Genomic DNA, 27,884 nt, shown 5'->3' with positions numbered 1-27,884 from the left:
ACAGTTGGGCAAGTTAATTCTGTGAAACCGATTTTATGGGATCATTTTTGGAATGTTCTGTGCCCTTTTGCTTTTCAGAAACTTGTTTTTGAATTTGTTTAAATTTTTTTTTTATTTTGGAACATCAAAATTCACAATACATTGTTCCTATGTAAATTTATTTGGGAATTAGAAAAGTTTTCATTATATCAAGATGGTCATTAAAATGGATTCAACAGTATATACTTTTGTGACCGACTATATTTCTTACCTCATCAACATCTTTCTTAAAAATGCATTTATTCTTTTGAGCAGAAGAGCCATCTTTCTTTCTCCTATCAAAACATAAATTCAAGAGTGAAAGCAACATAAATAATACACAAATCATCACTTATTCAAGGTTCCCAGCAAAATCTGTGCCATCATTTCCATGACTGGTCCTGACGAAAACTCCAGAAGAAAGGAGTATAACTCAAAACCTTAACCTTCCAACTTTTAAATTTTTATTTTATTATTTTTTACTTTATTTTTTTATTTTTGTCCCGTTCTTAGAAATTTTCCCTGGCTTTTACCAAATATTTGCATATTTCCCTAAATTTTTCCAAGTATTTCATCTTTTTTTTGCCAATTTTTTTCATTTCCCTGATTTTTCCTGACTTCCTGTGTTGCTGAAAACCCTATTTTTCCAGGGTTCTGTGCAGTGGAAATTTAGGTCTGTTTTCCACACCCTTCACAAAATTCCAGATATGAAAACTGACCCTTCACAAAATGCAAATTAGCAAAACCATAAATTCTTCATTTCATTTCTTTAGCAATAAATTAACTAGATTTTTTTCACTCTCTACCAAAATTAATGATGAATATTTTTCACAAAAAGAAAATTTTCACAAATTTTACAAAGAAAATCTGAACAGACATCTGCATTCTGATACAACACTTGCAAAAATTTTATTTCCCAATTTCTCGAAATCTAAAAGAAAGCACAAATGTAATAACTTCACACCAAAAGTCAAACATTTAGTAGTTTTTTAAATTAGGTGTGTTACTAAGCCATTCATGTCAGCATTTGTAAACCCATGGTCTGCAGGTGACACTGGCACAAGTGATCCAAAAGCAAACATGATAACTTTACTCCAATTGAATGAAAAGCTATTCAATTGTTGCAATTGATTTTAGCAGTATCTTTATAGGTTCAAATAAAAATTAGATATATAAATATATAATAACCATATCTCATCAAGAAAAATGCAAAAATTGTAATCTTAAATATGGGATATTGCTAAATATAGCCAAAAAATTCAATTATAGATCAAATTGCTAAAGGACAGGTGAAAAAAAAGGGGCTGCTGTAAATCTAAGTAAACAAAAAAAGTATTTCACAAGAAAAAAAAATTGTCATGACTGATTGACCATACAACAGACTCAATAATCCAGACTGTCCAGTAATCCATCACTTTTAGAGGGGGGGGGGGGGTTCTTCAAGCATTAGAAGTTCAGAGCATTACATATGCATGTTCGTAGGTCCTCCAAGTTGTGTGGCAGTGATGGCATATACACTTTGTCTTTCACAAAGCCCCACAAGGAAAAGTCACATGGGGTAATGTCAGGTGACCTGGGGGCCAAGGAAACATCACTTTGTCGTTCTTCCCAGAGCGGCCAATCCAGTGATTAGGAATCACATTGTTGAGGAATGCTTCCAGTGTGGAGGCACACCATCCTGCTGAAAGATAAAATTATTCTAGTGTTCTTGCAATATTGCAGGAAAAGCCAGATATGTAACATATCAAGATATGTGTTGCCATTAACTGTCTTTTCCATGAAAAAGAACGGCCCATGCAATTTGTTCTCCGAAATTGCACAAAACACGTTCATTTTAGCCGAATCTCATTCATGCATGTTTTTCTCAGTTTTGAGTGTATGTTTCATATGTTGTGTTCAATCCAATAAAAAAAGAGCATAAAAAATACCATAAAGTGACACAAATTTTATCAAAATATCTGGTCTGGATTCAATGGCGAGCTACAAGTTGAGCATGTTTTAAAATGCATCTTGGAAAAGTAGTCAGTGAAGCATCATATATATACAAGTGTACAGTTGACACTCATTTCTATGAACTCAAACTTATTACAAACTCAACTGACAAAAATGAGTTGCAAAATCAAAAGTTCACAAATGCAAAACATATTCAAAGAAACAATAGGCCTATATTATTTCAGACCAGAAAACTTAATTCATAAAAAGGTATTGGTTCGTGAAATCGAATGGTGACTCTACATAACAAAAACCTGAAAAATGATGTTAGTTTATTTCTTCCAACTTGCACATAGTAGCTAAACATTTCCAGGAAATAGTTACAGTGAAACCTGTGGTAGAAGATAATAAATATTTACCCAAGGTTGTGCTCCAAGCCGACTGTCACACATGTCAATTTCATTTGAGGATGTGAACCTTGAATAAACTTGAAGTAATCTAGCAGTGTTTGTTCAGAAATGTGTTTGCCTTTGGATTTCTTGAATGAAATTCAAAAATAAAAGAATCAAAAAAATTTTATCTTACGATAAGATTTGTGGTTTGTAACATAAATACAACGCATTTAATCTCTTCCCTTTAGCTACTACTTTTCACTAGTACATTTTTCTCTTTTTATGATCATATAAAAATGATCTAGTATCTCACAAACGTAATAAAAGAATGTACTTTTTCTGAGTAAAACAGAATGAGAAAATGCTTTATCAGAGAATCAGCAAATAACTATGAAATAACCAAATATATACAGAGTCGCCATATGCAAACTGACAAAGTAAATCTTTCTCATTTAATCATCATTCCAAACTTTAAGGTACAAATATGAACTGAGCTGGTCTACCCCTTTGTCAGCACAACACTACATACATACCCAGACTGTTAAGTACACATTCAAATTTCCAGCACAACTCACTCGGTAGTAAAATGCCCATGGCAATAGATCAGAGTTGTGCTCAGTCTGAAAGAAAGAAAGTTCTGCTCTTTTTTTGAAATTTTTTTTTTGACAAGTAATTACAGCCATACTTGCCAACTGCTACAGAACTTCCATAGTTTCTACAGATTTCTACCATAAAATAGGGAACTACTACTACTGTGAAAAACTACAGAAGTCTGGTTTTTTTTAGAAACTTCTTTTCTTCAAAAATTTATTTGAATTTCATTATCCTGTCAAGTACAAAATGACATCACGCAAAAACCAAATCTATAAAAGGTAAATATTACACTAAGAATAAATAATATCAAATAAATAACAAATCAACAATTGACAAAAAAAGGTGTGATTTGCACTAAAATAATTTATCATTGCCTAAAGTTATTTGATAAATGAAAGTTCAAAGTTCACTCACAGATGGTGCTGTAAAACGAAAGCAACTCGACATTTATATTGATTTTCTGTGTGTCTGACTGTGTACATATTCTCTGTACAAATCTAAAATTTCATACCAATCTTTGCCAAATTTCGTATGTGTACTAAACAGGCCCCCTAACTTAAAGAATAGGGTACTTTAAAAGTTCTTGAGAACTGAGCAAATGCCTGACTGAGTCAAAAAACCATTCAGCAACAATGACTTTTGGAGTGTTGACCGGTTACCTTGATTCCCAAACAATGGTTTGTTACTTTTTTAATACTTCCAAGTAGGCCTATATGAAGAAAACCCAGACAGTGCCAAGTATTACTGCTAGTTTGATAGAGAATGTCAGATTTATTGATTTTTTCAAAAAAGTCACATGAAAAAAACATTTGGGGGGGGGGGCTGCCTTGAACTGCCCTTCCCCTCCAAAAAAAATAACCCTCCCTCTGGCGATAAACATTTTCATCATAGGGAGGCTTTGTTCCAAGGTTATCACGTATGCTCACAACATTTGAATTGTGTTCATTAGAATATTCATTCATTGTTGGTTTCACCTTTAGAAGGCAAAGTAAAACTTCAGATTACAAGTAACTCAGCTCATGAGTTCTCGTCCAATTTGCAAGAGGGCCTAGGTTCATGTTCCAGTAGAATGACTTTTTCAGAAAATCCACCAGATGACTTTTTTTTCTGAGTTCAACTTGGTATAATATCCAGAAAATATGTTTCCTTGATATATCTTGCACTGAAAATAAAAATCTACCTACTTTTCTCTACTGCCCCACCTGGGTGCCATTTGCTGAAGGCTACTAGCACCTCTATTTCAGTACCTCACGCCACAGTACGTGAAATAAGGAAGAAAGTAGGGTTGTGTCTCCAGTAGTGTAGATAGTGGCATGTTTGCCCAATTTGCAAGAGGATCACATCAGCATAACATCCAGAAAAAATATCTGTTTCCTCAGTTTATGAGTGTTTTGCATGACAAGCAAAATTTTTTAACGAATTTTGACCAGTGTGTGATTAGGAGATATTTCTTGCAACAGGCCTATAGACATATACCAAAGACTACTAAATGAGCACTATAAATTTTTTATAGAGTGGAGGGACAAGCTCAAGCATTTTATGGGGCTCCTTTCTATAATTTTAATGGAAGACCAAATTCAAAAAGTATATTGTATGAACATATGTATCAATGAAATCCCTCAAAAAGTTCAAGGGCACTTGTTTGATTTGGTCCCATTTGTTAAGACATCACTAACTATAGGAGTGACATTCATAGCACATGCCCACGAAAGACTCACTCCTCTTGTTGGGTTTCAATGCAAGCAGGGATTCCAAAGTGAAAACTCCCTTGCTTTGCTATATCACATTACGGAAATATCTAAGCTTTCAATATAAAATAAGTAAAAATTCAATAACTTAAAATAGATCAACCAGCACATTATCTTTGAGAAGAATCATCGCTGCTACCAGGAAAAGGTTATGGAACAAATCATTTTTAGTTTTGCATTGTTTCCTATAGGGGAAGTTTGAGTTGATATATATGAATGTTTCCAGGTGTTTGGTGAAGTAGATTATGAAAGAAAATATTTTTATATGCTATTTTAATCCGCTGTTTTAAGTTAAATGCTTTTTTAATGTTGGTAACTATAAATTTCTGTGGAAGATATTCCCTGTGCTCTTTTCCAATTTTCCAATATACCCTTCTGTGCCTCCTCCATAGGTTGATCTTGCATATGTCCCTGCAGCCAAATATAGCTCTAAGAAATGTCAGTTTAACTATGGTCACCTTGTATACAGCCTAAACCATGCATAAAAACATATGATAATAGAAAATATGCTTATAAATATAAAAGCTGGAAAAAGGTAAATTTCTCTGGATGATAAGGATTCAAACTTGTCTTTATCAACTGAGAAATATCAGGAAATTTAAGCAAGATGAAATAAACAAAGACGGTACAAAATGGAAAAGAAAGAATTATAAATTATAACAATTGAGCACCCCCCCCCCCTCCCTTTCCCATCAGTCTCACATGCAAAATAAATTTTATTTCTTTTCCACTTACTTGAGTATAGGCATGAACTAAGTCGACGAAAAATGTGGAAGGAAAATAGATCAATAATGAGTCCTCTACCTGGTCTCTGTCTCGTTTCAAAATCTGAAATATTTTAAAAACAAATTTCAACAATATAAATAACACATTTTTACAAAATTAAATTCAAATTAGTATGGTAATAAGAAGAAAAAATTAAAAAAATATATTCATAAATTTAGAATTTTTCAGTAAAAAATGTGATACAGTCAAGTGCTCATATTTGAGACAGCGGCCCAACTTCAGAAGATTTGGAGCGTCTTATTTTAATATGTTGGTAGCTCTGGTGGTTGGTGCAAAGTGCATTTAAAACAGATCATCACGTTTGTTTCTTGTTGTGTTAACATTTCACGATAGTTTCAGTGGTGTCGAAAGTGTTTCGGTTGGTTAAGGAAAAGTTTTCCATGTGTTTTCCTGAAAATCTGTAAGCTTTTCTAACGAACTACAGTAAAACCCCTCTTAAGGGACAACCCTCAGATGTGGTCACTCTTCTTTTATGGCCAAATAATAAATTTCCCAGAGTATAATAAAAGTATACAGGAGTGCTATAATTTTGTCCTCCAGCTTTTCAAACACTTCAATATTTCATTCTTTGTTAATTCATGTCAGCCAAAGTTGCTTCACACATAATGTCTTTCAATTTTGTTCGTTTTTCTACTTGAAGTTGTTCTGGTTCAAGTTTTTCTAGTTTTTTTTCAAGTTTTCCTACTTTCTAAGGTCATTTGTCCCTTTTTTGAATGTGTGGTCTAATGTGTACTATTTTCTTACCAGAGAACTTCATGATTTTGTCACAAAGGTTAACACGTTATTTTTGATGAACAGAATGATTTCCGAACTGTTCCAATCTAGTAATGTTGTGTTATTACTTGTATATACAGTGTGTACATGTGTGCATTCATTCTCTCTCTCTCTTTTTTTTTTTGCAAGTAATGTTTTTGATTTTTGAATAAATAATTAATCTTATTTTTCATTATATTCACTCATAGGCGTACGCAGAATTTTCTTAAGGGAGGTTTATGTTTTTCCTGCAAAGTAACACTATAATTTCGGCTTCAGAGGGGTTAAAACCCCAAACATCCCCCCTTTGCGTACACCAATGTAATTACTATTTGTTTCTTTTCTTTTACTTTTTATTATTGAATATAATCTTTATTCATTATTTTCATGCATATGTGTAACCGTATATAATTATCTATTAATATATGTATAGTGTGTATAATTTATTATTTTTTTCTTTTTAATATTTGAATTGATACCTTACGGCCATAAACTAGTGCCATATTGAACTTTCAATTGTGTCCATATGTTGTTATTGTACATGTTGATTTGATTTTCTTTTCTTTTATATTGCCTGTATTGTAATTCCAAGAGTTTCTCTGAATCATGTTTGTTAGTTGTTACTTACATTTGTAAGGCTTGTGGCATATTCTGTGGAACATGAGTTGTTTCTGTAGGAACGAATTAAAAAAATCTAGTATTGCCTTGGAATTTCTTTTTAAAAATATTTAATTGGTGCCAAGTTAAAACTAAGGCACTTAAACATGAAACAACACACAAAACTATACTGTCTCAAGTTAGGGTACCCATGCCTAACTTGGGATAAATGCCTTTTTTTTAGGTATTAAATGTACACCCAAAATTTTCAAATTATCAATATAAAAGGCCTAAAGAAAGGCCTAAAGGCCTTCAGAATGTGGATATTTTTTCTTTTTTTAAATTTATTCCAACTTTCATTGAGGGCCTGATTTTTCAGTGAAAAGTTCAAAATTATCGCAAGTATGGACATTTTTGACTGTACTGTGTATCTTTATGGCGTATAGTTAAACCCTTTAAGACGAAAAGCCGAAGAGGAGCCAAAAATATTTCATATCAACAGCCATAACAATCGTTGAATAAGAATACTCACGGATCTGAACTCCTTACAAAAACTGTACAGAAACAGAAATAAAAGAAATTTTTAAAAAAAGTAGGAATTTTTCATACATGAAAATAAAATTATCACAAAATTGAAAAACTTTGCCTGGTTTTAATTTATACAAAAATTGCCACGTTTTCAAGACAAATAAATTCAATTGGTCGAATGGTCGACGCGTTTCGGCTCTTCAATGGAGAGCCGTCATCAGGACCTCGTGGTCAGAATTCACACAAATGAGTCGTGGAGGGGTGATGTTTACATCTGGTCGTCCGAGTGGTCTTTGGATGCGAATTGGGGAGCCATCTGTTGCAAAGTGTTGAAAGTCAGCTTGGACAGGCTTTATTAAACTCAGTCGTGAAAAAACTTTCAACACTTTGCAACAGATGGCTTCCCAATTCGCATCCAAAGACCACTCGGACGCAGCAAATACAAAGGCGAACTCTTCGGACGACCAGACGTAAACATCACCCCTCCACGACTCATTCGTGTGAATTCTGACCACGAGGTCCTGATGACGGCTCTCCATTGAAGAGCTGAAACGCTTCGACCATTTGACCAATTGAATTTATTTGTCTTGAAAACGTGGCAATTTTTGTATAAATGAAAATAAAATTGTAGGATTTTTCTAAGGAGGGGAAAAATCCAGACATTCAAGTCAGAAGCATATCCAAGATTGATGTTTCGAGGGGGCACGTCGGGTTTGGCAGGGGCACAATGAATCTTTTCCAGAAAATTCTTGGTTACCAGCCTTCAAAAAGCTATTTGGATTTAACAGAAATTGATTGAGACAGCATATAGATGCATTTCCTTTCAATGTTTTAATCATGTTACCAGGGACATCATTTCAACTTTTTCCGGGAGGGGGGGGGGAAGAACATGTACTCAATGTATGAATGTATGTGTGTATATATATACATACCATATTTAGTGTATTTTTAAAAGACGGGGGCAACGGCCCCCTTCCTGACCCCCCAAATGATAGGCCTGCATGTTCTAAATTTATTTAAAATATTTTTAAATTTTAATCATCTTTGGGGGCATGCCCCCACTAGTCCCTGTGCACACCTCTGATTCAAGTTAGCCATCACCAATTAATTTTGTGGGGGGGATTTTTTTAAGTGTAACTGTCATGAAAACTATTTTTGATTTGTAAAGAGGCATTTGCCATGAAGAGCACCAGTCAGAGATGGAATCGAGATCAAGTTGGAGAGGTGCTTGATCAGACAATGGTGAGTTATATTACACAATCATCTGCAAAGAATCTAGTATTGCAGTTGAGGGCTTCTGGAAGATTGTTAATATAGATTAAGAGCAATAAAGGCAAGAGGACCAATTCCTGAGGAGTACCCGAGTTTACATTCAGAGATAGGAAGTTTTCAAAGTGGACAAACTGTTTGTGATTTTTTAGTGAAGTTTCCAATCACTTGAGCAGTTGAGCATTCAGGCCAAGATTACAGAGTTTGGGGAGTAATCTGTTGTGGGGAACTTTATCATACAAAGTACAAATGACTGAATACTAAACAAAGATGAGTTTCAGGAAAAAAAAATTCACTTTCCTCTGTGGAGTGTCAAACCACCAACCTCTCAGTTTGAGTGAGTATTCTACCATTAAGCTGCAGAGGACAAGCATTTTCGTCTTTTGGAAGCATATGTTTATGCTGAACAGGGCTGTGCGGTGGGCAGCCTCCTATTAAGGGGAGATTGTTTCTCTTTATAATATGCTTCACAGAAATAAAGGAAAATTATGTCAGTTTGTGATTTATTGCCAATGGATCCCGATAAGTCATGAATGGAAGGGCCAAAATTGCAAGGAAGTAGATAAGGAATGTCTGAAACAGTGTTGGTTAAGAAAGAAAAAGTAATGGAGCCTAAATAGGTTTGAATTTTCTTAAATATAACATGCTGTAAAATCTTGCAACAGGATGAGGTAACGCAATGGGCCTGAAATTGAGGGGGGGGGGTGGTTGGAAATAGGACCAGATTTGTGAATTGGAATAATTTTATTGATTTCACAGTCAAAGGGTAGATGGGAGTATTTAAGAAGCATTGAAAAAATTAAAAGATAGATATCTCTCCTGAAAAAAATTTGAGAATGATATTTGGAATTCTATTGGGACCAATGGACTGAGGATTTTTAGTTTTTTCAATAATTTTAAAGTACTTTCTCTGGAAGAAAAGACTGGTTTTGAATTACAGATGGAATCAGTAAAAATGTAATTTGGGGGAAAGAGGGATCTGTAGAAAAAACTGAGTGCAAAGCCAGATTGAACTCGGTGGCAATGTGATTTGTTGATATGGTTCTTAAGATACTGTTATGAAAATAATACATGATAAAAGAAATTACTATTTACATTATATAATTTTTCATACGTAAATAATCATTAATTCATTTCTTTGCGAAATCTTGCCAAACTGACAACAAACTTGGCAAGTCTGGTGACAACAAGGATTTGGCAAAGTGAAGATCCAAGAAAAGTTAAGATCTTGTGAGAATCATTGAGATTATTCTAGAAGTTTTCGTTTACCTATATAGTGGCCCCGCTTCAGCGGAATTAAGAGGAGTTTGTGGAGTTTTAGTCAGAAGATAAGGTCTTATTTGTCAGTTGTGCTCTATTTATATAGCTCGTATTTCAAATCACTGCTTATGAATACGTGTAACAGCTTTTATGTAAAATAAATCTGTGTTGTCTACTAAATTGCTTTGTACTTTGTCATCTCGAATACTTGGGAGAGAGACATTATTCAGAAAAATACGAAAAAAAAAAATATCATTAGAGGATGACAGTGATATGAAATCAGAGAAATGATAGTGCAGAAGCAAAGCATTAAAATAATAATAAATACCTGGTTTTCCACGACATCAACTTCAGCAACTTTGCGAAGCCATTTTACTGAGAGAGAAATGGAATTTATTTGATGCACATATGGTAGTTCGCTGTTCAATAAGACATCATATACAGATTGAATACCGAGAACATCCATAAATCCTACATCCAGACACAACTGCATAGACTGGAATATGGTAAAATATGTTTACATGTAAAATAACATGTAACCAAAAATTAATTGAAAAAATAATAATTATCAGAGCTGAAACGATAATGAGAGTCAAGGTGAAGGACAATTGGATCGCTATTAAAGCGAAGAAGCCAAATAATCCCGTGAGTCTGACAAGCTCCCTCTCAAAAAGTTTAGAAATTACTATAACAAGATAACAGGTGAAGTGGATAGGCAAGAATAATGTATTGGCGGACAACCAGCATGGATTCAGGAAGGGGAAGTTGTGTATAACTAATCTCTTCTTTCTTTCTATGACCATGTCACTAAGTCTTTGGGCAAAGGCAAAAATGTAGACCTTGTGTATCTTGATTTCCAATGGTATTCAATCAGGTACAACATTGTAAACGCTTAAAGCCTTTGCATAAGACTGGCATGAGGGACAATGTGTTGGGAAAAAAAACACACACACACAAGTGGAGTCCCTCAAGGAAGTGTCCTTGGTCCCATAGTTTTCACTTTTTATTGATAAACTCAATCAGAATATCAATGAGATTGTTAGCAAATTCGCAGATGAAATGAAGCTATGGGAAGGGGGGGGGGTAGTCAAAAATCTAAGCAATAGGGGCTTGCTATTGATGAACTTGAATATTATTGCATTCATGGGCAAATGAATGAAACATGAGTTTCAGCATTAATAAGTATTACCCAAAGCATTAGTCATGTGATCATAGATGCAAAGGAGGTTGGTTACACATGACTTCCCATTCCTGCACCCATGCTGATTTTCCAATATTATGTTATTCTCATCTATCCACTTCACCTTTGATAATAATTTATAAAGTTTTTGAGTGGGAGCTTATCAAACTCATTGGACGATAATGCAACGTGGTTTCCCTACTACCCTTACTCCTTAAGGACCCTAGGAAAAATATCATCTGGTTCAGGTGCTTTGCTTGCACATGCAGTTTTTAGAAGTTTAAGTACCTCCGCATGAAAAAAGATGTAGAAGTACTTAAATATAACATGGAAGTACTTAAACGTAATGATATTCGGGTGGAAGCACCTGAATATCGTCAAGGGCTTTATCACACCATGACACATCCGTTCTTTGGATATCACCTTCTCTATTACAGACTGACGTGAAAAAAAACATTGAAAGCACTACACATCCCAACATTGCTCTCTACCCTAGATCCTTCTATCTCGAGGGGGAGGGGGCAACTGTGCTCTTACATCCATTTTATTGGCATACCTGAAAAATGATTTTGGATCAGAGCCAATGTTATCTTCCACTTTTGTATTCTCTGTATGCCCTTCTCTTTTGAAGATAAAGATCATGCACGTTAAATTCAATATCCAAGATAAAGATCACGCACGTTAAATTCAATGTCCAAGATAATATGAAGAAAAAATAAACTAGTAACGATCAACATATTTTTGTTCACATACATTTAACTACGTGTAATTGCAGTCAAATTTCAATTTTTTTAAATATACAGAATTGATTTTTATAACAATCTATTTTTAAAGTACTTATATTATTAAAAAATGAGCATGTGCGTGTAAATTATGTTTCATTTTACTTAGTTGTATCACTTTCCAAGCCAGAAGGAACATATACAAATACTAGGCCACAACAGGCAAACGCCCCATTAAGGTGGCTGAGTAAAGATACCTAAAAATATATTTATATAATAGAGCAACCCAATTAAAAATGAAAAATAAAACTATTATGCATATGATAAAATATTATACAATGTCCATAAAAATATTTATGGTTATCTTATCTAAGAATGAATAGTTTCTCGATTTACCCCAGCGTTTATTGTATTTCTTTTTAAACGTGTGTCACACACACACAAAATTGTGTTAGAATATACTACCCCCAGAGAGGTAAGCTATTCCATTTATTAAGAACTCTATTAGAAAGAAATTAATGGTGCTAAAGAATAGGGAGCCCGAATGATGATGACGAAATAAGGGTGGGCTCAGACATTACAGTGGTTTCCAGATCAGCTAGACTGAAAACAATATGTGTTTACTCAGAGATCCAGTTGAACGTACAAGAATAGACCCAGAACTTATGCCAAACCAGTAACAACATGAGTTGGGTCCAGGTCTCCTTTGGGTTCCATTATAGGGCCTCAGATTTTTTGTATTTTTGCATGTGCACATTGTGAATTACATTTTTGTATCTCAAATGAATGTATATTGTCACAAGGTTCATTAGGTGAACTTTGTTCATGAACAAGTTCATTCATTGAAAAGGGAGCCTCAATCTCACTTGCACAGCCTGTCCTTTCGAACATTTGTCTAACCTCGTACATGCTTTTTTTTTTAATTGTATGTAAATGATCATGGCTCGAAGTCCTTTGGGTCCCATGCGCCAGAGCTCTGTGATTTTTTCCCTTTGTTCATTTTCGCACTTCAGTTGTTTTTTTCCCCTTCTTATGTTTCAGAATTTTCTCCATCACAACCACATCCTCTGGGGCAATGAGGTAAAATTGTGTAAGCAACAGAACCCAGAGCCTGGTCGTGCTCGGACTGTTCTGTTCTGATATACGAAATGTCAAGGAATGGCTTCCCCCCCCCCAATACATCATTTTCTTTTAAACGTGACTCTTTGCTCAACAAATCACTCTAGTCACGCTACATAGTTTGTTTATGAAGATTCTTCAACAGTTAAGTATTTTCTCTTCGGAATTTGCTTCTCTCTTTTACACTGGCCTAAATGGCATTAACATTCAGTTTCTATTTCGGTGAAGTAGGCAAAAGCTTGTTTCCAACATTAAGAGGCCCTAGACATAGCAGATATCAGGAGGTCCCCCCCCCCCCTGCCAATAACATCAAATCCTTTGCTCGACAATCATAATCCTTTGCTCGACAGAATATTACAACCGGAATAGAAGTTTCGAAAAAGAAAATAATTTTCTTAAAAAATTCAATCCTTAAGCTTCCTGAAGACTAAACAACATACTTAAGGATTTGATCCTCATTAACGAGGAGGAAGTGGTACACCCTATTATTTTTGACAACATACAATAGTGTTACTAATTTACAAATTAAAGAGAAAAATTAATCCTTCGAATGCCTAAAAATGGCTTAAGAGAATAGTTTTTGAAAGAAAAGCTGAAAGCACACATTCGTATTCATTGTGTCTAACTCTGAACTGAGAGACTTACCAGCTTTTAAATAGATTTACTGTAATTTTGGGATATTCTATATGAAACTCACTTTCAAACGTGAGTGGTGATATTCCTCTAATTTTTAACAATGTCAAATATGAACAGAATATAATGCTTTATTGAGAGAAAATGTTTTCCTTTATCAATTACATATAACTCGAGGGTATGATTCCGCCTTTCCCAACTATGCCAAGAATACCCAAACTTTTATCATCCACATCTCTCCCTTGGGTACAAAATTAGAATTAAAATGTGTGATAATTCTTTGAGAGTCAAATGACGACATGAAATTACAGTCACTTTCTTACTAACGGACTATTAGAGTTATGTAAATACTTGGCACTCTTAGCTAATTATTCAGCTTGGTGTCATTTGGTTAACTATTTCTACAAAACCTTTCTTGCCCTCTCCTCCTCTAGGTTGTAGAATTCTGTTTTTCATGGTACAATAATGTACAAATGTGTAAAATTTGCTTATGTAATATGGGTTTGGTTTATACCAATGGTCCTCAGCTAGGGATCTTATGGCTTCCTGGGATATGCTGGAGGAACCAGGGACAAGAATCAAGTGAAAGAGCAGCCATGCAAGAATCCGCAAACACAGCTATCTTGGGTTAAAAGACACGTTGGCCTGTGGGGCAATGAGCAAGCTGACAGGCTGGCCAAACAAGCAACTAAAACAAGGAATAAAGAAACAACAATACTCAATGTCTGCATGTCAGCAAGTTTGGCAGAAGGACCCCGAGAACCAAAACTTCATGCCACGAGATATTCATAGCAGGGTCAGAAAACTCACAAAAAGTAAAATTCATTGATGGAAAATTCTTCACAGATAACAATTCACCAAAAAGGAAATCCATTGAATCAAAATTCATCTACGGAAAATAGTAGCATCAGAGCTGGGGGTGCTGAGGATGCTCGAGCACGCGCAACAAAAACCATTCTTTATTTATCACAAGATTTACATAGCAGAAGGACCACTCCATCAGTCATGACATGCATATAGCAGAAGGCATAGGCACCAAAATTTCAGGAAACTGTATTGCAGCCCCCCTTCCCCATGTCTGGTCTAATTATGTCTGGGTCTCAACACAGCCTACTCAAATTATTTATTTAAAGAGGCATGTAGACTTCCATCCAATGCAATAAACCTCTATACATATGTATGTGGAAACTATATAATGTCAGCACCACCATCAAAAAATATATATACGTAATGAACCTTTAAACATTCCTCAGGCTTGGCACTTTTTTTGGCTTCTTTCTCTACATTCTTCAAAGCTTTTTCCAGGAGCTTCGCCTGGCGTTTTGCTTCTCTCTCCTTGAGACGTTCTTCAGAATTTGCAGGAGCTTTCGGACCTCGTTTCCTCTATTTCAAAATTTGAATTGAAAAATAAAAGTCATTAATCCTTCCACATCATGGTTATTTCATGTAATTTATCAGGTAGAGAAAGTTTAAGAAACAAATATACATGGGCCTATAGATACAAAAATCAATCAACATCATAAACATACAAGTTCATTTTTATGCAACATGCTGTTGCATAATGTCTCAGTCGGGAAGTATTATATGAAAAAAAACTTGTAGGCTTTCGGGACTGCTGTCAAATTTATAAAATTGCCTATGCTTTCTAGGACATAGGCTTAGTTCTATTCACTGTCAAAAACAATAATGCTTCAAAAAAAAAATTGGATTAAAAACGTGGCAGGTAATTATATCACATGTAAGTATGCAAATGTTTAATGTCGCAGAAGAATTATGCAAATATTCTGGTCACCAGAGGGCAGGAGCAGCTCAAGCTTACCTTCCGCCTGAGTGTGAAGCTTCATGTGCCACTTCTGATGGCGACCCTGGCGTGAGGCTGACAGGGCTCCAGTCCAGGGAACCTTGATATAAACCTGATTTTTTTTTCAGAAGAAAGCCGCACACCATCATTAAGCATGCAAAATTTTCGTGACCATATGTTCCACTTTTCAAACATATTTTTCAGCTGTTTGGTCCAGAATCATTTAGCCGTTCTTAATAACGCCAGATAACGTAATCCTCAAAACAGCACTTATTGGTAAGCCATCATCACTCATGCTTATTCTTTAAAGAGGATGTATAACAAGGTTGGTTTTTGTTAAGAAATCTATTTTAAAAGTGTTTCTGGTGCTTCAGGGACCGAACAAGTGAGAAACAAATGTTTTCAGTCTTTATTTGATCAGTCTCTGGAAAAAATATTAGGTGAGAAAAAACAAAAACGCACACTTGCCCCTTGTGATAGAGTACAGGGGCAGCTCTTGGGCTATGCAACCCATTGTGGCAGCATAAGGCACAGCTCAAGAGGGGTGCTAATTCCAAGGTGAATGGGTGGAAAAGGTTTCATTACTTGAGAAAAGAAAAAGAAAATAGTTTCTGTCTGCCCTGGAGGAGCGCCAAATTCAAGATGAAAGGACAAAAAAGAAATTGAAAAAAAAAATTTTTTTCTTGTTAGGAATAGTTTGGATAAATTGTGAAGGTGGGGCATGGTCCTCACAAAGCTCCAGCCTGGGACTATTCTTATCATTTTTTCACACTATAAATTAACTATAGAAAAACCCCCATGAAAAATCTGGCCTAGGGACCCTGACGCAGGATGTTGAGGCCATGGGGAGCAGATAAGCAGGAAGTCAAAAAATACATCCAGCATGGGCAGAGATTCTGTCTCGAGCGCCACCCCTACATTCCTGTTTCTGATATCACGATCCCAGGCCTTGTCTATTCCCTCTAGTTTCCTCAACATCTGCGTTGTCACGTAGGTATACAGCTCAAAAGTGTTGTCATGTGAATTTTTACTGTGTGAAATTTTTAAAAGTTTTGTAGTCTAACTAAAGTGAAACTGCCACCCCTTACAACCTGTTGCCCAGGTGCACCACACCCTTGCACCCTCGCTTAAGCCGCCCCCTGCAGGATGGTGTGAAATTATTTGGTTTTCTGGGGGGGTCCCAAATTTTGAGGTGCGAATACGAGCTGATCTCTCCATTAAAAAATCTTGCCACAGAGAGCATCAGGCCTACAATGGTACAAAAGAGCTTTCATCGAAAGTAAGAGGTTAAGACAGGCCAAGGATCTGCAAAAGAGAGCAATTAAAAAAGTGTTCAATTCTAAGATGATTAAAAGAAGCATCGTCAAGGATATAACTTGTGAGTTTGGTTGTCAGAGGAAATTAAAGGATGTCTGAGATGAGCGCCCTCTGCCGTCACTGAGTAGAAACTCTTTCAACCGTAAAATCCACGAATACTTGGAGGAAATGTGCAGTTTGCTTTCTTCTATGTGTGACAATAGTTCATTTGGATCTTTTAAAAAGTGTCGTTTCAATTTCTTATCTTCCGGGTTAACCAAGATGTATGAAGATGTGCATCTAATTGAAAGAGAAAAGTCTATCTGTTTTTCTGCTAATAGTGGTGATAATTTTTCTCCTGATGTCAGCTCTAATTTTCTTGCTTTATCAAACTTAATCAAAAGTTATTTTCTTAAAATTGAGAACCAAACTTATCAAAGTTGAACAACTCACTCAAATCATTCCAATGGTTCAAATGGAAGTTGCTAAATTGTCATCCAATACTGAAGTAACTGGTGAATCTTTCTGTGGTCTGACTCTCTCAAAGACTTTTTCAGAACAAGTGCCACCACAATTATTACCTGATATAACCTCTGCACCTGGTTATACTAATTCCAGTCACGCTCTACGGAATAAACAACAAACTGATGCCTCAACATTTAATTGGAACAATTCAACTCGGCCTAAAGTAGTTTCTGATGTTAATAATACACCTTGAGTTCGTAAGCCAATTTTGAATGGTAAAAATAAAAGTTTGATTCTTAAAGAAGTGGTTAATCATCTTAAGGGATCAGCTGTGTTTTTATCTACATCAAGTCCTGATAGTACAGCCGAAGATATTGCTCAATTCTTGGATTCTAATAACCTTAATAATTTCATTTGCACCAAGATGAAAACAAAATATAAATCATATGCCTCCTTCCATATTGAAGCTAATAAAGATGACATTAATATTTTATGGAACGGTGAACTCTGGCCTGTAAGGTTCCATCATTTCTTCCTTTTATGGGAACCTACATGCATCTCAAATTGAGAAGTCAACCAATGTGGACACTAATTCAGACTTGGAACAGAGATCAAACGATAATAATTGACTAGAGAAGATATGTTTATTATCAAAATATATGAGGCCTTAGAACTAAATTTTCATCTTTTAAAAATTTGGTTCTTTACCTGGGAACCATGATTTTATGTCTAATGGAAACTTGGCTTATATAAGACATATGTGACAGTGAAATGTTTGATGATAGATACTGTGCCGATAGTACAGTAATCTGTGTGTTTTTATCGCAGCAAAAAATAAATTTAAAGTTAGTTCTATTGCTCTTGATTGTAACTTGGAGATTACTTGAGTTAAAATATTTTGCAATGGTGATCGAATCTCATATTTGTGTTGTGTTTATTGTTCTCCAACTTGTGGCTTTTAGTATTAGTGACAGATTTTGTGCAACATCGGGAGTCCCTCAGGAGTCTGTCCTTGGACCTCTATTGTTTCTCATTTTTATTAATGACCTTGCAGCTTCTATTCATAATTGCTTATTATTTGCTGATTTTAAAATATTTGACTTTATTGTAAAATTTGAATCTTGTTCTATTATTCAAGATAAGATAACCTGCATTTACCACTAGTGTACCGAGAATCATCTGCACTTGAATATAAACAAATGTTCTGTTATGCCTCTCACCTATATGAAAAATCCTATCCTATACTCTTATTATATTGGACCTGATACTTTACAGAGAAGATATTCTGCTACTGACCTGGTGTAATCTATACCTCTGTTTTTACCTTTCGTGATCATATTAACAATATTTCTACTAATTCATATCGCAAACTTGATTGGCTTAAAAGAATAACTAAAAATTTCACCAATTAGGATACAATGATTGTTCTTTTCAACTCTATAATATGATAAAAACTTGAATATGCAGCTGTTGTTTGGAATCCTCATTACGATAATGCTATTGATAATATTGGAATTATACAAAATTCATTTATGCGATATTTGTATTTTAAGAAATTTAGAACATATGACAATAGAATTTCAACAACTTTCCTTCGTCAAACTTTTTTAATTACAAAACTCCAAAAGAGAAGAAATTTCAGTCTTTTGAAATTTTTCTGGCTCAATGGTAATATTGATTGTTCTTTTCTGTTATCCATAATAGGATTCTTGGTCACATGGTACAACACCAGGTCAAATAAATTACTCCATATAGCTCTCTTCAGGACCTCGATTGGTTCTTCTTGTGCTATTAACAGATTTTGTATTTTATATAATAGTTCACCTGATGAATTTGATATATTTGCAACACCTATTGGTAAATTCAAAGAGCTCTCTGAATGATGAGTGATTTTTTTTCTTTAAATGTTTTGTTGTCTGTGAGTTCTTATTATGTTTTTAATTAAACCAGTGATTTTATATAGGCTTTCATTTTACTTATTTTGTATTCACTTGTGTCTGTTTTTATTTTCTAATATTTTTTAATTACAAAACTCCAAAAGAGAAGAAATTTCAGTCTTTTGAAATTTTTCTGGCTCAATGGTAATATTGATTGTTCTTTTCTGTTATCCATAATAGGATTCTTGGTCACATGGTACAACACCAGGTCAAATAAATTACTCCATATAGCTCTCTTCAGGACCTCGATTGGTTCTTCTTGTGCTATTAACAGATTTTGTATTTTATATAATAGTTCACCTGATGAATTTGATATATTTGCAACACCTATTGGTAAATTCAAAGAGCTCTCTGAATGATGAGTGATTTTTTTTCTTTAAATGTTTTGTTGTCTGTGAGTTCTTATTATGTTTTTAATTAAACCAGTGATTTTATATAGGCTTTCATTTTACTTATTTTGTATTCACTTGTGTCTGTTTTTATTTTCTGTGTATTGCATTTATCCAGTTTTATTTTATTCAATTTACATTTCTATGTCTTACCTTGCTGTAATTGGATTGTTTCTGTAGCTTAGTATATATTTAAATAAAGAAATAAAAAATAAATTAACCCTTTGCACTGGAGACCTTTCTCACTCGGGTGAACCAGCAACTCGAGACGATTTTCCACATATTTGATGAATTTCTTACAGCTAACTTAAAATGATTTCACACACAATTTAATGTTTAAAATGTTTATATTTTAACATTTTATATATCTTTATACTTCAAATAAATAAATAAAAAATAACTTGAAGAAATCGAATGGTTCTTTTATGTCTGAAGATACTTGTGGTCCTGCTGCTTTTTTTCCGGATATAAACAGTATTCTTTATGGTATTTCTTTGGATTCTATGCACATTATTCATTCTGAATTTTCTCTCTCTCCTGTGGAATCACTGTCACTTTCACAATCACTATCCATTACCCTGATTTTTCGCCTTCTTACACCTCTTATTCCATCGCTATCTTCACTACTTTCCTCCTTTTTATCATGAAGTAGTCTATGCATAGATGTAATTTCATTCTACATCAACGAAAAATCAAACTCATCTTCACTTGAACTGATTCCTTCATCATATTTCATGCTTATAGGGCTCCATAACTTCGAAAATAATATTCCTATTTTCACAACTGTCTAGTTTGAACTAATGTGAAAAAGTAGATGCATATATAACAATAAATCTATAAAAGACGTATTTAAGATTAAAGATTAGCAGTTGTATTGCTGAATACACTCATGAAGCGATGCTGCCCAAACCAAACCTAAATAAACACTGTCACCACTCGAATTATCGCGTCAAACCGAGTGGTGATCGAGAGTCATCTCTCGAGTGCAAAGGATTAAAAGTCATAGAAAAATGCTCTCATGACTGCCAAACTGAGGCCTGCTTTTGGAGAGAGTTTTGTCTTTTTCCCGCAAAAATTACAAATTTGTTTGTGAATTGCTGCAATGGTGACAATAATTTACATTGAGCTTTTCTTTTAGAAAGCACCTGTTTTTTTCCATTTAAATCATTGGAAATAATCCCCCCCCCCCCCAAAAAAAAGTGGGTTTTTAGTAATCCCGGTGAAAATTCAGGAAATATAAGAATTTTTCTGAAGTCTCAGAGATGGAGTAGAAATGTTGGAGAGTTGACACCTATGAGCTAAATACTACCCTCTATAACAATAATTCTTAAAAAAACGATATGTTTCTCTGTTTCCTTGAGAAATGTTATACCGACATTTCACTGTATTTGCATAGCACGCATTATGAATAGAAAGTTACAAATGAGGTTGGAGCTGACTAAATTTCTTCCACATATTTTGTACATTTTTAGAGCAATTTGGCAATCTATCCATTCAAGTTTCATTTAGGTATAATTCTAGATACTGAAAAGTTTGTAAGAACTTGGGATAGGCAGCAAAGATGATAAGGATGCATATATATGAAAGAAAAAAATGAATAAAAGCAAAATCAATAAGTAAACAATCTTTCAAAAAATGCATTACTGTAGCTTTCTTCTGAAGCTGTTTGTCTTGGCTCGTAGGAGGTATACTATCTTGATCATCAGACGATTCCCCTGTCTCTTTTAGGTCTCCAGCTGGTATCTTGAATACCTAGGCAAATAGAATCAATCCAGGATTTGAAATAGAAATTCTCGCGAAAAATCATATACAAATTTGTTGAAATGAAAATCTTTGAATGGTTTTTTCAGACAGTGCAATCAACACATATAGCACGTTTGAGTTATATTGCACAATAAGCCATAGTATAGTTTTTCCTACATGGGTGCATAAGCCTAGGCCCGTTAAAGATATTTATCCAATCTATAAGGCATTTGGAAACAATTAGATTTATAAACTTCAGCTTCTTTTTTTATTATTATTTCTCACAGTTAAGCTATGATATCTCACCATCTAATGTTCTTCATAATTACCAATTGTTTATTTTTCATCAGTAGTTGCCAAGTATTACTGCCAGTTGATCAGCAAACTCACTAGGAGTAAGATTTGTGCATGCTCCAGTATGTAACATAAGAACCATTTTTTTTTAAACCTTTTATTAATTGAAGTTGTTTCATTTCTTTTAGTCATGTTTAACATTACACCGTTCTTTTTTTTCTTATAACTCGCTCTGTAGTATATGGCCCATGGCGATAGACCATACTTGTGCTCTTTGTAGCACACACATGGTTGTAGTTACTTCACAATGGAAGATGTGCGTGTGGTCCAACTGGGCTAAAAACCAGGGTATGAAAAAATCATGTTTGTTTTTTTTTTAAAACAGATTTTTTTTTATTTAAATCAAATTATTTTGATTAAAATTAACTGACTGCTTATTAATTAAAACAAATCTTGTAAATCATTAATAATGCATATTTTCATATCACCTAACTGCTTTTTTTTAATTGCTCAAATTTAATTAAGCATTAATGAATAAACTACAAATGCACTACAAGCAAAAAACATGATCACAAAAAATCTGTGTTTATACAACATGAAAGGTCATTAAGCCCCTAAATTAACTTCATAGATTAATATTTTTTTAATAGAAAAGTGCTTTTATTCATGAGATTCCCCCCATTAAAGTGAATGAGTGGTGGCATCTCAGTATGAACAACCAAAGGGTCATTCAGCATCAACTAAATAAAACAAATTCTATTGAGATGATGAAAACAGATATGTATTAATTGATGATTAGTACATATTGATACAAAAGTTATTAAGATTTTTGGGATCAGTAGCATATTTCCCATGAACATGAGTTCAATGCATTAATGAGATTCTATTCTTACAATCTCCATGAAACTGATGTAAATGAACAGAAAAGATTTCTCCCTACATCATCGTTGTCATCGAAGTCCAGTGCTGCCTGTTCATTTTCTGAAGGAGTGTGTGTGCGTCCAGAAACGAAAGTCACCTCTGATGATGAATCGCTGTCATCACTAGAGGACACTCTGTGAACAGACGTGCATCGCAAGCTTCCATAGCTTGACCTGATTGAGACAGAAAAAAAATTCCCATTAATTTCGAATTTATATCAATTCTCACATTACTAAGTCATTAATTCTCAACTAATGCCAGGAGAAACATTTTTTCATGTTTTGCAACACTGCTACAAAAAACTAAGCATGTGCTTTTCTCTCTCTCTCTCTCTCTCTCTCAGAACTAAAACAATCACAGGCTTTGCGAAAGTCAATTCAAGATGGTCGACAAAGAACGCATACAATTACACAAAAAATGCAATTTATTACATGCATCAGGTTTGGTAAAAACTTTTTTTTCGGTTTACTTATTTAACTTATTTATTGAATATTGTTTGATCAAGGCTTATACAAGAGGATGCAGTGATTAAGTATCACAAAAAGGACGATAGAAGCTGCAAGAAAATTTGGAAATCGCAGTGCAATCTACAATATTTGATGGGAGGTTATTCTAGTCAATAATAGTTCTTGGGAAGAAACTAAATTCATGACAATCTGAAGAAGCAAAGATGGGCTCTAATTTTTGGGAATGGTTGAGTCTAACAGAGAAATATGAGGGTTTAATTAGAACATTGGAAGCAATGATATTAAAAAGAAAAGTTATTCGAGAGATAAGTCTAAGAGAGGTAAGCGATTAGATATTGAGTTGGACCTTGAGCTCCGAAATAGAGTCAGATGAAGACCAGCAGTTAAAAATGAAGCGTGTAGACTTATTTTGGAAAGATTCTAATTTGCCTATGCTGGTTTGAGTATGGAGGGGGGGGGGGGCAAGTTTCACAGGCATAGGAGAGAACAGGGAGGATATAAGTCTGGAAGCACAGGTGACGGACGGATCAGGTTACAATGAAGGAAAAAGTTTTTGGAAACATTTACAAGAAATATAATCAATGTGAAGATTCCAGTGGAGATCGGCAGAGATTATAACACCCAGGTATTTATAATGGGAAACCTCAGAGATAAAAGAGTTTTCGATTGAATAAGGGAAATCGTGGGGAATTCTCTTACGAGTAACTTTCATAAAAACTGATTCTGAGGAGTTGCAGGGCAATTCCCAGGTTGAGCACCATTCGGAAATAATGTTAAGGTTGTGTTAAAGAGATTCTTGGTCGGATGTATTCGAAACTGTTTTGTAAATGACACAATCGCCTGCGAAGAGTAGGATATAGCACTTAACATGTATCAATCTAATATACAATAATCAATTTACAATAACGGGATCGCTATGGTACTATGTTTGCCAATGTCCACACAGTGTTCCCATTTTGGTCAGATGACAGTATTCAAGAGAAGAATACTAAAAAGTCAGACGAACTTCTCGCACATTCAAAGTTCGATTCAATTTTTAGACCATAACCTATATTTGCTGCACGACAAGGGTGGACTATGGAAGAAGCAGGATGAATTTCAGCCTTCCAGACCAGTAAAGCTGATACCAGGGAAGAGTCTACAACATGTGTCCATGTAGGGGTACTGGAAATTCATGAAACTGATATGGCGTTGAATGGCAAACTTTATTGGAGAAACAATAAACACTTAGCATGTAAACGTGGTGAATCAATGCCACCCATAATCCAGGTAGCCAGCCGATATAGTTTAAGGAATGATGAAATTATCCTATAATTGCCCAGGAGAATTAAGATGTAGGATACTTATGGGAACAGGACTGTAAGCCTAGAATGAGCTAAAACACTTTGGTGACCGAACATTGGCAGACTTGGACCAGGACTCCATGTGATAGAAACATGACATTGATTTGTCATTGTACGGCCTACACAACTATAACTTGTGGCATCCAACGAACGCAGATGGACTGCCACCAACGGAACTTCGGTTATCAAGTCCAGACGTGCCAAGGATGATACAATATCAATTTAGATTTTGATTCTTAGACCACGATTCATCATAATTATTCCATTGATTTATACTCTGTAATTGAACTTGCTATTCTGTTATACAAATTTGTATAGATATATATACATATACTCATTTAATAAAATTCTGGGTGCACCCATCTTTTGGGAATGCTTTGATATCTCCTTGAGATGGGAAGTGGTGTGTGTCCAGTCCTTTAATGTTCAATAATCAATTGAAAGATGCGGGGGGGGGGGGAATTATACACAAAAAATTAGATACAAGTGAAATACGCGGTTGATAAAGGGGTTTGCCAAAACTGTCAAATACCAATTCGGATATCAGTGAATTTCGACACGAAAAAGTCACCACAATAGTGCTGACTGTGATTGTGGGAAAATTAACCTGTGTGTAAGCATGGGAGTGACCTAATGAGTGTGAGATGAGAAAAGTGATCTCATGAGCTAGAAATGAAAAAGAGTGACCTGATGAACAAGGAATGAAAAGAGTGGTGTAGTAGGTGTGCAAGCAGCTCAGTGACCGAAAGAGTGGCCCAGAGAGCAAGATTTCAGGCCAGTGAGTGCCCTAGATAGTATGCAAGCATGTGAGTAACCAAAAGAGTGGCCTAGACAGCAAGGTGACAGATCAATGAATGACCGAAATAATGGCCTTGACAGTGAAGGGAGGAGGATTTTGGGTTAGTGGAAGCCTTACAATTTGTAAGCATTGTCTCACAATCACTCCTGAGGAATCACGTTAGTCAGTGACCAAAAGACTGACCTAAAGAGTGCATAAGCATGGGGGGTGATCTAATGACGATCAAAGGATGAAAAGATTTAGTATGAGAATGTGATTGTTTTTGTCGTTTTTTCCCCCCTTTGACAAGAAAGCATGACTTCGTTTCACTTATGGTGACATCCACCATGGTTGATGGCAGTGATCGCCAACAATGGAACTTTGCTTATTAAGTCCAGACGTGCCAAGAACGCTTGTATAATTCCCCCCCCCCCCTCCCGCATCTTTCAATTGATTATTGAACATTAAAGGACTGGACAAGACGTGCCAATATCAATCTGGACTTTGATTCTTAGATCATGATTTATCATATTTTGCTGGTTTATACACTTGTAATCTCACTTGTTATTCTGTTATATTAATTTATATATACACATATACTCATTCAATAAAGTTCCGGATGCACCCATCTTTTGGGAACGCTTCAATATCTCTGCAAGATGGAAAGTGGGGTGTGTGTGTGGTCTTTCCATGTTCATGGTGACATCTTGTGCTTCCAGACGTTTTTCTCAGCAACACATTGTCAAAAGTGACTATACTATAGCTGTTCGAAAACATTAGACTAGATGGGGGTAAAGGGCAGCAAAACTATAAATTCGCCTATGATTTTAAAACATAGACAGAGGTGCCAGCATGAACACAGGCGCAGATCCAGGACGATGTGACGAGAGGGGCACATTGTGTAAGTTTGTTCAATCGTCCCATATTTTACAGAACAGACAAATTTTCCCATATTATTCAGCTCTTAAGAGGGGGTGGTTGTTCCTATCACCTCCCTCTGGATCCGTGCATGAGAGAAAATAGGAATATCTTCAGCTGCAAATTGAATAGGCAGGCATCTTCAGCTGTGAATGGAGTGAAGGCAGGCTTCTTCAGCAGCAGAAGAGCAATGCAACTTCAGCTGCAAATAGAGGAAAGGCAGACATATTCAGCTGCGGATTGAGGGAAGGCAGGCATCTTCAGCTGTGAGTGGACTGAAGGCAGGCTCCTTCAGCTGCAAATAGAGGAAAGACAGACATCTTCACCTGCAAATTGAGTGAAGGCAGGCATCTTCAGCTGTGAATGGACTGAAGGCAGGCTCCTTTAGCTGCAAATAGAGGAAAGACAGACATCTTCACCTACAAATTGAGTGAAGGCATGCATCTTCAGCTGTGAATGGAATGGAGGCAGGCTCCTTCAGCTGCAAATAGAGGAAAAGCAGACATCTTCAGCTGCGGATTGAGAGAAGGCAGGCATCTGCAGCTGCAAATGGACTGAAGGCAGGCTCCTTCAGCTGCGGATTGAGGGAAGGCAGGCATCTTCACCTGCAAATTGAGTGAAGGCAGGCATCTTCAGCTGTGAATGGACTGAAGGCAGGCTCCTTCAGCTGCAAATAGAGGAAAGACAGACATCTTCACCTACAAATTGAGTGAAGGCAGGCATCTTCAGCTGTGAATGGAATGGAGGCAGGCTCCTTCAGCTGCAAATAGAGGAAAGACAGACATCTTCACCTACAAATTGAGTGAAGGCAGGCATCTTCAGCTGTGAATGGAATGGAGGCAGGCTCCTTCAGCTGCAAATAGAGGAAAAGCAGACATCTTCAGCTGCGGATTGAGAGAAGGCAGGCATCTTCAGCTGCAAATGGACTGAAGGCAGGCTCCTTCAGCTGCAAATAGAGGAAAGGCAGACATATTCAGCTGTGAAGGAAGTGGAGGCGGGCAGTATGCAAGAGAAGTGACCTTCTGTGTAATTGCATCGATCATCCCATATTTTACTTGTAAATTTTCCCCCATATTATTGGGGTCTCGGGAGGGACTATAGCCCTTATGGTTACCCCTCTGGATCCGTGCTTGCCTGAACAAAGCATTGAGGGAAGGACTGAAAATTGCCAATTGTCGCATATGCATGGGACTCAAGCCCATTGACAAGAGGGGAGGGAGAGAGAGTGTGTTGCATATTACCAATTATTATTATATATTTAAATAATGGGGAATGAGGCTTAAATATCCCCCCCCCCCCAGTACCACACAGATAACATCAAAATCGCACACAACCTATATCACTCCCAACTCAATGCCTCGAGCTGCGAAATATTATCTTATCAACATTAGCAGTAAAAATTGTTTTTATTCTCACAATTGCCCTTACTTACTGTGAAGAGGAATTATTATTATTATTGTTACACCGGCCCTTCAATCTTTTTCCCAATTGTTCATCATTATCGGAATCGATCATGATCACCTCTTCTTCCATCATCAAATCGAAAATAAATAAACAAACAAAAGGTTTAAGCTCGAAATCAAAGCGCTTTGCTCGAAATGGTCTCAGCACATGTTCATTGCAGGACCATTGTTTATTTCCCGCGCGTTCCGAACGTCAACCTCATAAGTAAGCTCTTTTATCCCTTTTATTTGGAAAAAAATAATCAATTTTAATACTTCTTAATTTGATAATATCTTACTAGATGGCAGCATGGTGACAGGATAGCTTTAAATCTGTCACGAAAATTGATTATATTTGTTTTTTTTGACTTGTAAGAGATGGCGCGCGGTCTGTTTGTGAAGCTTATGGCTATCTCAAGAGCAAAATGACCATATCTGCTTAAGAAAAAGATAGAGAAATACGGGATATTGCCAATTATCACCATAAACGAAGCCAAATATAAGAAAAGTTGCTAACTATTGCAAAAATCACTAAAAACAACGCCAATGGCGGGGAATG

General features: G+C 35.6%; 1 protein-coding gene across 1 annotated transcript in view; it reads right to left on the bottom strand.

Annotated features, from left to right (window-relative positions):
• mms4 (Methyl methanesulfonate sensitivity 4) overlaps positions 1-27,515 on the bottom strand; it is a 42,661-nt gene extending 15,146 nt beyond the window's left edge. The window contains exons 1-8 of the mRNA XM_089232175.1: positions 27,316-27,515; positions 22,397-22,550; positions 21,064-21,171; positions 14,768-14,914; positions 10,206-10,373; positions 5,420-5,512; positions 2,370-2,488; positions 251-314 (exon numbers count right to left, since the gene is read on the bottom strand). Of these exons, the coding sequence (XP_089088301.1) occupies positions 251-314; positions 2,370-2,488; positions 5,420-5,512; positions 10,206-10,373; positions 14,768-14,914; positions 21,064-21,171; positions 22,397-22,550; positions 27,316-27,419 (957 nt within the window). The 5' untranslated portion in view covers positions 27,420-27,515. The remainder of the gene's footprint in view (positions 1-250; positions 315-2,369; positions 2,489-5,419; positions 5,513-10,205; positions 10,374-14,767; positions 14,915-21,063; positions 21,172-22,396; positions 22,551-27,315) is intronic.
• Positions 27,516-27,884: the final 369 nt, after the last annotated feature.

The sequence above is a fragment of the Pholcus phalangioides genome, unplaced genomic scaffold (assembly GCF_987345545.1).
Source record: "Pholcus phalangioides strain wild (caught in Gottingen) unplaced genomic scaffold, Ppha-v1.0 ptg000005l_1, whole genome shotgun sequence".
Lineage (NCBI taxonomy): Eukaryota > Metazoa > Arthropoda > Arachnida > Araneae > Pholcidae > Pholcus > Pholcus phalangioides.
The sequence above is the reverse complement of the archived record's forward strand: the minus strand, read 5'-3'. Positions and strand labels throughout refer to the sequence as shown.